At 33.6% G+C, this 13,073-nt stretch overlaps 1 protein-coding gene across 3 annotated transcripts in view; it reads left to right on the forward strand.

Annotated features, from left to right (window-relative positions):
* The window catches only part of LOC128550355 (uncharacterized), a 118,999-nt gene extending 108,533 nt beyond the window's left edge, over window positions 1-10,466 (forward strand). For 2 of the 3 annotated variants that reach the window (XM_053529262.1, XM_053529264.1), the window contains 2 exons: window positions 700-792; window positions 7,498-10,466. In XM_053529262.1, the coding sequence (XP_053385237.1) occupies window positions 700-792; window positions 7,498-7,935 (531 nt within the window). In that variant the 3' untranslated portion in view covers window positions 7,936-10,466. The remainder of the gene's footprint in view (window positions 1-699; window positions 793-7,497) is intronic. The other variant, XM_053529263.1, reaches the window with a different exon arrangement.
* Window positions 10,467-13,073: the final 2,607 nt, after the last annotated feature.

Raw genomic sequence — 13,073 nt, forward strand, 5'->3', positions numbered from 1 at the left:
ACTGAAATGGATCCTTTTTGACACCAACCCGACTGTCCGAATGTCTACGTTAATTTAGTTTGATGAGATATATGCACATGTTTCAAACGATCAATAATTCGAGAACACTATGCCTGACATCTGTCATCTTCATGGTTATTAGATAACAGTTCAAGGTTATCTAAGGTTCCATGAGATTTGAACATGATTCTTGGAAATTAGAATTGTACAATTTGATAATTACTTTTTTCAATCATCATCGATGAAATTGTAAAATGGCACTAATATGTTATTACAGTTAATTACGCTTTATAGTCACCAACACAACAATCACGTAGGGCTGGTCAAAATGCAACCTCCTTAAACTAAATAACTAAAACTGCGTTCCAAACGAACAATACAAATGTATAAACATTGTCGACCGAGCTCAAAAAAACGCAAAACAGAACACGTTATGATACAACTAAACCACAATATAACATTGATAGTCTAAACCATTTAATTGTGCAATGAACCAGAATATGCCTTTCCATGTTATTTCCTTTTCTCAAATGTCAGCTGCTTTTCCATAGTTATTACAGCTTAATACATGTAATACATTGGATGGGATTAATAGAAGCGTTTGAATAGTCAGTTTGCTTTATGGTAGAAAACTGTTTACGTTATGTCTTACAAAATTACAAACTTAATATTGTTTTTTTTTTTGTATTTGTATTTCAGCCGACATTCTCTATACCTCATGAAAATGGCTCGCTGTGCGAAAGCACAGAGAATATTCTGGCGTTTCTCTTGGCGTCCTTAAACATTAGCGATGTAAGTATGACAAAATTAAGTACACTTTGATTATACATTGCATTTTAGTTCGTGAAGCTAAGCACAGTTTCAGAAGGATTTTTCAGCTTTTACAATTGAGCTGCATCCATTTACGTACTCTTCAAACTTTTTATACCTCAACAAACGAAGTTTGAGGGGGTATATAAGAGTGCGCTTCTCGGTCGGTCTGTCGGTCCGTGTGTTTCCATGGTTTCCGGACAATATCTCATGAAAGGGTTGACAGATTTAAATAAATTTTGGTAACAGGTGTAACATCATAAAATACAGGTAAAGTTCGACTTCGGCTACAAACCACCATTTATCGACGTAGTTAAGGCAACTTTCCAACTCTTCCGAGTCATTTGCTAATTTTGTGCACAAAAATCAACCTTTCATTTCAACACATCGTCATTTAACTCGACTGTTTGGTTGTGTTATAAATAATTCTTCAGTGAAAAGTTTTGTAACTGAAACCGTTTGATATATTCGAAGTGTAAAAGACATTGCTGCTAATATATGATGCTAGTTCGCATATGTGTTTTATATATGTTGAGCTGAAAATTGACGAGAATATAAATATCCCTCCCCCTCCAGCACACACACACCCCAAAGAAGGTATTTGACTTAGAGTCCCAGCAACTCACAGGATTGTCATTTAACATGGGACGTTGTGAACCTGGGCCCGTATTCATAAAGCTCCTAAGGAGAAAACTTAGGAAAATCCTTAAATTTGTAAAATTTCCTAAACAAAATAGCACATAAAAAGTGTAGACTTTATAACATTTATTGATAATCTTCATTACTATGCCAGACTGTATGTGACAATATTGTTAGACATTCCAACTTTCTCGACGATTGTCCACAAAATGCTTTGGAACTTTTCCCTTAGTAAGTCCCTTAGGGAAAATTTTTCCCTAAGAGCTTTATGAATACCAGCCCTGATGTTTAAATTTGAATTTTGATCAACCAGCCCAGAGCTGTGGTCCTTTACTTAGTCAGTAATACGCATTAACAGGAATAATAGTATTATGTCATATATGGCCTTGAGCCATAAAACACTAGAAGATTGTTACATAGCATATATTGTACACCTGATAATCTGTTCCGGATTTCACTCTGTCAGAGCAAAGCGATTTTCCTTGACTTAGTTTAATACGCATGAATTGCTTAAAAGTTCTTGTTGCAGTGATTTAACAATATTTCACTTAAAGTCGTGAAACCATGTATGGTGAAAGGAATGGGGTACAGTGTCCTATGGACATACATCTTGTTTGTGTATTTACGTTTACAGAAGCCCAAATGATTCTGAGGCCACCTACCTATTCCAAAGACTTCTCAGACTTTAATACACAACACAAACGTGCGTTATTACTGGTAATGCATAAAGACAGCACACGAAGACTAAATATTTGTTTTTATATGTGAACTGAATATGACTCTTGTATAGTTTTAAATTACCATTCTGCTGTTCTTGGAAACGCTTAACATGTTCTAAATATTCATTATCTGGGCACACATAACAACAACACTGTCAAAAGCATGTATTCAAGGTTTTTAATCGATTTATATTTTATTTCTTGTTGTAATTATGCATATCACTTAAATTCTATAACAGTTAGACTTGAACATTCACTGAACCTTGAGTCGACACTTAGAGGTCTTCAGGGTGTGAATCTAACTTTCCTTTTAGTGACAGAAGTTACAGAAATGTCTTAATCACTGGCACCAGACCAGATATAAGATGGCATTGTACATGATATCCCACCTCTTTGTATAGAATGATGGAAATGATCATGTACGAAAACAATAGCTGACTTCAGTCGCGCAATTCTTATCTAAAACACACAGTTCCTAGTGGTTAAGGTCGCTGACTTCAAATCACTTGCCCTTCATCGATGTGGGTTCGAGCCTCACTCGGGGCGTTGAATTCTTCATATGAGGTAGCCATCCTGCTGGCTTACGGAAGGTCGGTGGTTCTACCCAGATGCCCGCTCGTGATGAAATAATGCACGAAGGGGCACCCGGGGACTTCCTCCACCATTAAAGCTGGAAAGTCGCCATATGACCTATCATGTGTCGGTGCAACGTTAAATCCAAAAATAAAACAAAAACAAAAAACCACAGTTTGACAAATAGATAGTGTGCATATTAAAAAATTGACAATTAGTCACCAAACACAACGGCTCCATAGAGCTGGTCAAGAACGCAGCCTCCAAATATCGCTCGTCTGCAAGTGTTGGACAGTATGTAAGAAAAGAGTTGCAGTTCAGAATTTCTTAATAAAAAAGGGTCATACTTCTGACATAATGCAGATGAGAGTTATGGTTCTTGACCTTCATTGTCACCTTATAATGATAAAGAAGTGTGCAAAGTTTCAAAGCTGTAGCTCTCTTTGTTTTTGGAAGAAAAGGTGGACCTAAACAAAAAATTTAAGCAAGAAACTCAAATTTCTAAGTACAAAAAGGGTCATTGTTTTGACAAAATGCATGAGTTATGGTTTTGGCCTACACAGTAACCCTATAATAATAAGCATGTGTGCAAAATTTCAAAGCTGTAGCTCTTACAGTTTTTGAGAAAAGATGGATCTAAACAAAACCTTTAACCAACACCGACGCCGACAATCAAGTAACGACAATACCTGTAGATTTTTTTCAAAAAAAATAGATGAGCTAAAAACACATATTTGTGATACATAAAGTTATCTTTTTATTATACAACTTTTTATTTTAGACTATTTAGAAAAAGGACTCAGCTTTCATTTGCTAATAACATTTTATGAATTGATGCAGCATCAATTTTCCTCATTGTTTTGTAACACTTACCACATAAATTGGCTATAAAAATCACCAGAAACGACGTTATATACATAATATGTTTTCGAAAGCTTATTTATTCAATCAAAATATTTAACTTTCTTGCAATGAAAAGATAAGTCCAATATCATTAAAAATAACAACATTTTCGTAAAAATAAATGTGAGATTAACAAATAATGCAGTTGTCTGATACAAGAAAAATTTTCCATTTCTTTAACGTGCTGTATGAATACGATCTTTTTATATGTTGCATGTTGAATTTATATACAGAAGTATAATGTCCTGTTCTTATGTTAACCTGAAGCGTATATCTACATGTAAATATTCGAATATCACTTAGACAGACAGACATTTTCAGTCGCGCATTTCTTACATAAATAAGTAGTTCAAAATAGGCACTATTCGTAATGAAGAATTAATAATCAGTCGTCAATCGTTCAACAGTCACCTTTTCTCAGTGTTTTATATAAATATATATATATATCGCAGAGACACTCGCTTTTTTAGATTTCGTCAACGTTATTGAATTTTCTTGTCCCTGATTATCGTCCGATTTAAGCGACAACAGATACTTTGACTTGTTAATGTGAAAATCGTTTCAAGTACATTTCTATGCTAAAATGTGTATTATGCAACATGAATGTGTAGACTGAAGATTAAATAAACAAAACTAAAGTGTACCACTGTATGATTTCACATTCATGATCATTTCTAAGACGACTTTCATTCATCATTTCAAGTTTTAATGTATATCACGTAACTGTGAGTTTGTACATTCTCTTTTCATTTGTTTAAATTTCACCTACATGTACACTAGGCCCTGTAACAACGTACAAATAAATACGGCATACCCGAAGTAGTGTTATTTGTCTTTTTATACTCACATTATCTATGTGGAACTGCAATGAGTATGTTTTTGGAAAAGTGGCTTGTGAACGATTCAGAGAACTAGTAAACAATCAATATTTTAATATGCTCAGCACCCACTGGTGGAACTCGTTAAAATGGGAAATGGGCGATTGAAATGGGCGACTATTTAGCTCGTTCATTACTCAGGCTTATACGGGTATAATACTAGTATGACATGTACATATATTTTTACTTAACTGCGCTAATAGCTTCCTCATAGTGCCCCATCCTGCATAACTCTAGGATACGTGTATCAGTCTGTTTGGTACACTTTATTACTGACTGTAGATATCTGAGGGTTTTATTCTGATATATACAACAGCTACGTTCTTTTTAATGCGATAGTAAATATTTATTTTGTATTTAATAGGTCACAAGCACAAAATTGAAAGGAAAAGAATATCAGCATGATTTTTTGACCATATGACTTTATATTTTGCCATGACTCAAGGATTTATATTACAAAATGGCACTTATATTTCCCTTAGTAAACTTCTGTGTATACTAACCAAGATAAATATTCCATAGGAATAGCAACGTTCTTAGAACACATCCCCTTTTAAGGAGGTAGGTTACCTTAATATTTGTATATGCATGCCCAACATGAAGCTAACATGATGATTTACGACGACGTTTACGCCAAACTAAATATGTTTGTATATTTATTCTTCTGAAAAAACTCATGAACCCGTCTCCGATCTGATGATTAATGTTTAATAATGCAGAAATAATGAATAAATTGCCGCAAGAACGCTTTAAAATATTGTCGTTACGTGTCAGTTACCGCGTATCTTTTATTTTGAAAATACGTAATTCTGTGCATTTTCTTTATTTGAACTATTTCTAAACAGCCATTGTTTTCTGAAATATTTTAATGAGCCTTTCCCTCTGTATTATGCTCAATATTTTGCTTCTTTTATGTAGTACTACTGAAATGTTTTGCGGAATGTTAGAAAGTGGATGATGGTTACTGATGTTATTGGGAATATTTTTGGGTGAAAGGTTACTTATTACGACCATTTTCAAATACAAATTAGGCAGTTTGATTTGTAGTACCTATTTTACAGTTTCCGTTGATAATTTGTTACTTATATACTAAAACTAAGCTCTAAAACTGTCCAAATTTCAGAAGAACATTGTGGTTTCTTCTATTGTTTAGCAGGCGCGTTGTTACATTTAGGTTATTTAATTAAGCAATGTATTATATATAGTCTCGCAAGTCAGTCACAATGCGTACATCACATATTTGGTATATATGTCATATCTGGGCCAAACATTCGGTGGTCATTAGGTCATTTGTGTGTACAAAGTACTTCAGTTTCCAACATATGATTATGCCAAAAATCTAAAAGAATGAAGGAACACAGTATGACATCCTCTTGGAATGGTCAGAGACACAATATCACTTAGAAGTTTAAACAAGCTTATAGTTCAACCAAATGTCACTATTAACTACGACCATATACTACAATTATTGTACAGTATATGGACGGCGGTTACAGTCAAAATTATTGTATATTCAACCGTCCATTAATAATTCAGTACAGTGCATTTAAATGCCGTTTGGTCTAAAACACCATTCAGTCAACTAAGTGGGCATTCAGAGTCTTGTTTTTTTTTTTGATAATATTCAACGATTAGGTACATACCTTCATAACAAAAAAATGAACATCATCAAATCATATCGAAAAAGAGCTTTTTTTACGAGCAAATTAAAAAGAATATAGATATTTTCTTCTACAAAACGATTTGTCAATTTACTGACATATGCCTTGAATTCCTGCAAAAGATGCCTAGAAGGGCCACACTTTTAGACAGTTCAATATCTGTAAAACATTTCATTTTCAAAGAAATTTTACAAATCTTTGTTTTAAAGCATTTGTAATATTTTTAATTTTCTTTTTAAGTGTGAAAATTCCAAATACTTGTAACTAGGTTTAACACCGTTTTCAGCATTCGTGAAAAGTGTTCATTTTGTTTTATTTACAAAACAAATTTTTTAATGGGGAAAACTTGAGAATATTGCAAATTCAAGCAGTTCGGAACAGCACATGTTATGTCAAGACAATACGTTAAATATTTACTGAACATGCAAATAATCGGTAAAGCTGTTGTTCGTTTACCTACAATTGTAAGCAGTTCATTTTGCAATAAATATCTGTTTTGGCATTATGTTCATTTCTTCACAGAAGATAGATTAGATTGCTTACGGCAATCTGTCAAAAATCTAGCATACGACAGACTCATAGAAAAAATGAGCAAATCATCGCAACACTTATTTCTTATATAATTTTAATGCTAAGGCATTATTGTAAATACATGAAAATATACTGTGCTAAGACTATATTATTGTATGATGAATTATCTGGATTCTATGGCACATGTAAATAAAACTATTCTTTATTATTATTATTATTATTATTATTATTATACCAGATTTATATAGCGCCCTTTTCATGATCAATTTCACGTTCAAAGGCGCTTAAATTTACATAGTTCAAATGCAGCCACACAGGGCGCATAATTCATCCTCTACTAGTACAGACACAGAGCGATCTGACCAGAGAGACAGAGTGAGACAAAGCCCCACGACAGAGAGATCAGGAATCAGATACAGGCTTGTCCAGCTAACTTAGCCTAGCTCGTTGCAAATAGACAGCCTGGTTCTTTAACGTGCCCAGTGTTTAGCACTGATACACGCAAGGATTGCCTGGGTTCCTGACCAATACACCTCTAGTTGGGTGGGAAACACTGAAAAGCGTTTCTGAAAATTCCCGAGTAGCTGCCGTGGATCGAACCCCCGACCTCAGGACAGTGTGCAAACCACTGAGCTGTCCGTCCATAGTAGTATAAATAAAAAAGTTTAATTTGCTGTTAGTAAGTAGGTAATTAGGGTATTTGCTTCAGTCCTTTCTTACAGAAAAAATAGCTCTAGAAAATATATTTGCAGCTTTAGATATTGAATTTATCTTTATTTTCAGCTTTCAACAGATCCGAACAGTCACGAAATTTGTAAAACTAATGGAGATGACGTCACACGCATGCAGACAAACTCTAACCTTATGTGTAATGCTACACTGCCAGAACAAAATAAACAGACAGGCATAGTTTTCTATATATGGGCGGCATTTTGCATCTTGCTACTTGCAATTTTTCCAGTTCTCCTTATTATTTGCTTAATAGCAAAGGTCAGGGAAAAGGGTCAGACACCACCGACTTACTGTTATATGGGGACATGTCTTTTTATTTTGTTTTTACTAGTTTTAACGTTGCACCTATACAGTCATTGGTCAAATGACAACTTTCCAGTTTTCGATGGTAGAGGAATGCCTAATTTCCATGAGCCAGACAGATGGCTAATTCTTGTGTGTCGTGGGAACGGAGTTAAATGCATGGCATATGTGTACACTCCGTGTTGAGATGCTTATGTTGTTCATCAGCATAATGTAAACGCGCGCAAAGACATTACTTGAAATATGATAATACAAACTGCATTAATATGAGATGGAATTTGGACTTATACAGTACAGTTACTATTGTATTTGATTTAAGAAGGAAATAATTGACGATCTAATGGCATTGATAAATTTTTTAATTGGTTGTTTAGATCAATTCTTTTAATATTTAGATAATAGATCCCTAATGACATTTGGCAAGTATGTAATTGCCTATTTCTTCTTCAGTATTCTTTGACCATTAGTGTAGCTCAGACCAACAAAAAATGCTTTCCGTTAGTTTATTGACAGTGTCTCTTAGCATCTGTAATCATTATCTCGCGCCAACATTACCAGCCGAACCCCAACCCGCATTATTCCGCCCCATCCTTTATTTATTAGTGTTAATTACTTCTCTAAGTATCGTTTCAACTATCCCATCCTCCTTTTATATGCCCCCCCCCCACCCCCTCAACCCCCTAACTTCTTTTATTTTTTTATTTTTACTTTGATGCATTTTATAATTTCACTGTTATTAGTTTCCCAGTGCTTTGTCTCACCCAACCAACACCCACACAGCAAACATAACAACATTGCAACACTAAAATAACATCCATTCAGGCTGTGCTCTTGTTAATCTTCTCATCTTTTGTGGCAAGCTCCGTTTTCTGCTGACAACTCTTGTTTAAATAGTCTCGAGCTTTGATAAGTGGGGACTCGAAATGAATATTCTAGGTAAATAGATTTACTCTTTTAACGAAAAGTGTTCACAAACAGATGGTTCCGTTTGATATAAAAAGATGAAAATACTATTTCTTTTTAGAACTATAGGATGCACTATCACCACATTTGGTGTGTTACATCCATTGACATATTGTTATCAAGTTTGTTTAAATGGCCTGATTGGTACTATTTAGAGGCAGTCAGAATTAAAAAATACCCTTTGTAAACGTTTAAATGAGGATTTCTCATTAGCCATTTAATGGATCGTCACCAAACTGCGTCCGAAGCATCCATGGACCAACCGTTCGCGTATTTTAAAAAATCGACGGCTTGAATGCACAAAGGGGCGCCATAGCTTGAAAAAGAAATACGGTTTAAATAAATGCTCGCGTTAGAAAGGCTCATCAAACATGGCCAAAAGCAAAGGCTAAGCCAGTAAAAATACTTAGGAACTTCATTTTCCCATTTCATTTTTGGTCATACAGTATTTATATAGAACATAATTATTTTTACTGCGTGTATGCCCATTGTAAAGAATATGCCATAAAGACACATAAAATCATAATATTGGCGTAGTCGAAACTCACAGGCTACTCTATATTTGGTTAGTATTCATATAGCACTTATGTACAAAATGTTTTTATTGTATGATTTCGTTTACTTTCGTCGTGTTCTTTATAAGCTTTTAAAAATTCTATGATATTATAATTTGATAATTCATAATTTATTTATATATAAAAATATATGTTTTTCAAACATGCTTATATTTTTGTATAAACTAACATGACAAACAAAGGAGCTGTACAGTTTACACAAATACATAAGATTGTCTGTCTGTTGTGTCTATCTGTTTGTCTGTCGTACGTTTTGTCAGTGTTATTTTGATTCCGACTATAATATGACTAACCATTAACTTAAATCACAGCCTTCAGTATGCAATTTGTTGCTCAAAGAAACATAAATTAAACATAATGCCTCGTCTATATATAGTAATGTTATTACAATGAATTTATCTGCTTTTTCTAATGTAATGATAATACATGCCTTCTATGTTACATCTGAGAGTGCTTGAGTGCTTTACGTTTACCAAAGGAAATTCTGATCCACTGAATAGGCTGAAATTTAGATATTATGTTACGTATACCACACGTCAGATATAAACAAGAAAACTATTTTCAATATTGACTTAACACCAACACATGTAGCTCATTGTTCCTTTCCTGGTGTCACATGTGTGCATTAGATAAATACCAGGTAGGATTTTTATTTTATGTCATTGTTTGACGTCTAACATTACATTTACACCATTTACACGAAAATAACATTTCATTGTTCACTCCAGTTGTACGCAATAAAAAGATAATAATATACTTTCTTTGCAGTAAAATGACACATAATAAATCATCGCTTGCCAGAAACTGTTCAGGTTTTCCAACACGGAGGTCTATTTTACTTTTTTACTTTCACGATCATATATTACTCCAATATGATACAAAATCTAGTTATTTTGAAAAAGTCTAAAGACTTGCAACAATCATTTATATGGGTATATAGGTGAAAGTAAGGAGGTTTTGCCGATTTATGGTCTACAATACAGCTTCATTTAATATTTTCTGATACATGCCAAGATAAAGAAATCGATTTTACTACCTTATAATAATTCAAAAATACCTGTAATTTTTGAAGTGAGAAAAAAATAATACCATAAGAAAATAATAATGATTTTAAATGATAATTATTGGCTTTTCCGTCATTAAGGGGACGCATATTGCTACATTCACAGTTCATACAGAAATGAGGAAGAGGTGCATATTCAAGAAATTGATGGTGGGAAGATAAAAAACATATTCCTAAACTGATATAATACTGATGGACACCTGTAATATTCAGTACTTTGTGGATAAGGATGTGGTACTATGAATGTAATAGGAAAACAGAAGTCTTTGTGAAAGTACATTCAACACAAAATATTAAGCATTTGTATAAGGAAAAAACAGGGTTTTTACAATACCACTGTTACAAATAATGTTGAAGGGATGAGATTTTCTTTCTAATGCACCAGGTTTGCTTAAACATGTAAAAATTTAACGCCACGTCATTTCAACTCGGGATGGACGCCATCTTTCTCATTGATAAAAAATGTAAACAAAAAAATCATAGTGGGATTAGCATTGCAAGTGCATAACATGGCATTCTACACAATGAATACCTTAGAACAGGTATGTAAGATGCTACACAGGTCTGGTGGGTTAAACGCATATCGTCGATCACTTGAAATTGATCTTGAAAAGTTGGTTAATTTTAGTTTATTTACATGGTTTTTAATTTTCCCACGACTTCTTGGCGATTCACTGCAAAAAGTATTACTGCGCCGGACGAACGGTAACTCTAATAAACAACGGGAGACAACTTAGGTGTCAGCACGTGTATGACTTTTTAAAAAAAACATGTCGATGATTATAATTTCTTATCAAATAACGAATCCTATTCAGATATTCATCTTTAACATCAGAAAATTATTAATTTCTATGGACATTTATCAAAAAATATTACTTACAGTGGACTACTTTGCGCATCAAACTGGTTTCCGCTTCAGTTGTGAGGCACTTCCGTTATACTTTTTGACAACAATAACAAAACACAAAATGAATCAATAAAGTCACACATATACCGACTGCTACTTAGATTAGTGTAAGTATAGTTGTTGTTACAACATTATACTTGTTCATTACGTTATGAAATAAAGTTTTTATTGAACTGCATAATCCATTAATTACGTTTAGATGATATTGCATTTACAACTTGTCTGATCCCGTTTTTTACGTGAATGACAGCAGCCTCGTGCAACTCGTGAAAACAGAGTTATGATAAGTATGGTGGAGAATTCAAGGACAAATTATAAATGACATTAAAGTCAGGATAAGTGTATATTCAGCCAGTTCTGATCATTGACATTTCTGCTGTGTATTAGTAAGTTTTGTGAATAAGATTAGAATGTTACTTTTGCACATATACACATTGATTGGACCTCTCAACCAAATTTCATACCTTATTCTAGAGATTTTTAAGACAATACATTTTCAAAAGTTTGTTGAATGTGTTTTGATATTTAAGTGCATTGTAGTTCATGAATACAAAGTTAAAAATTAATAATGGAACCATTACTAGGCCCTTCTTGTAAGCCACTCGACTTCTGTAATGATAAATGTTTAACGTATTAAGGGGAATATACTCTTTTAGTTTTGGAATGTGGCATTCCTTGACCACCATATCTTTTCTTATGCACTACTTTGTAAACAAACTAAATAATGTGTTTTAGCTTACATATGCAAAATGAAAAGAAAGACATTGAACTTATTTCACTTTTTTCTTTAAATTAGAATCTGTAGGATACTGATAAATGTTTGGACAAGGTAAAGCACTATCATTTTCGCACAAAAAAGTATTAATTGTTGACTTTTAATTTACACAATAAGTCGTATGTAATTCAACAATAACTTTCTTGTTTCAGTTTTTCTCATTTTTATTTTTAGTCTGCCTATATATCCAAAAAAGAGGCCTAGAAATTGCCTTTGATGGCATTTTTTGTTAATGCCCGACAGCCATATTCATTGTTAACTTTATAAAAATTGGAAACTTTTCAGGGGGGCTGTCGCCTTCTAAGGGTCATAGTAAGGTCACAGCACAAGGTCAAAGGTCAATAAGTGCATTTTTGTTACAAACTTCAGATTTTCGCCATTTTTGCTATATTTTAATACAAACTTGTAATTTTTCGGTTATAATTATGAATCTGAGAAGTAAAATAAGTTACTTCAAATAGATTTATTGCATTTGAGACGACTCAAAACGACTAAAGTTATTTCTATGGAATAAGCTTAACTTTTCGTATGCTCTGATATTTTGTTCATTTATGGAAGTTATCTTTCTCATGTTTCTAAAATTTCCGTTTTTCAGACTAGCAATTTCCATAAAGTCTGGTGGGTTACCTGTTTGAGTGTCTGTATGAACAGTACAGGCAGAAAAAAATCTATGGCGCGTATTTTATAAAGACTAGTACAGTCAAACTTCTTTTGCTCGAATTCGGATTATCCAATTACTACTTTTGGCTTGAACTCAGCGTCAAGTCTGTATAATGAATTCTTCACGCTGGCTTGTACTAACACATTTTGCTTGCCCCGTCGAGCTCTAGCGAACATAGTTTGACTGTACTAATTGTGACAGTTCTAAAGATTCCTTCCTAAGCATAGAACTCAAGGACGTAAAAATAGCAAACTCAGTTTGATTAAGTCTGTTTGTGTGATAGTATGAAATGTGCAAATTCTCTAAAGCATGATCTAAAATGGTCTATGTTGTCTATGAAAACTCTATTCCAGCGGTTTACGCATGTGTTGTAGCAATTT

This window comes from Mercenaria mercenaria, chromosome 17 (genome assembly GCF_021730395.1).
Source record: "Mercenaria mercenaria strain notata chromosome 17, MADL_Memer_1, whole genome shotgun sequence".
Taxonomy (NCBI): Eukaryota; Metazoa; Mollusca; class Bivalvia; order Venerida; family Veneridae; genus Mercenaria; species Mercenaria mercenaria.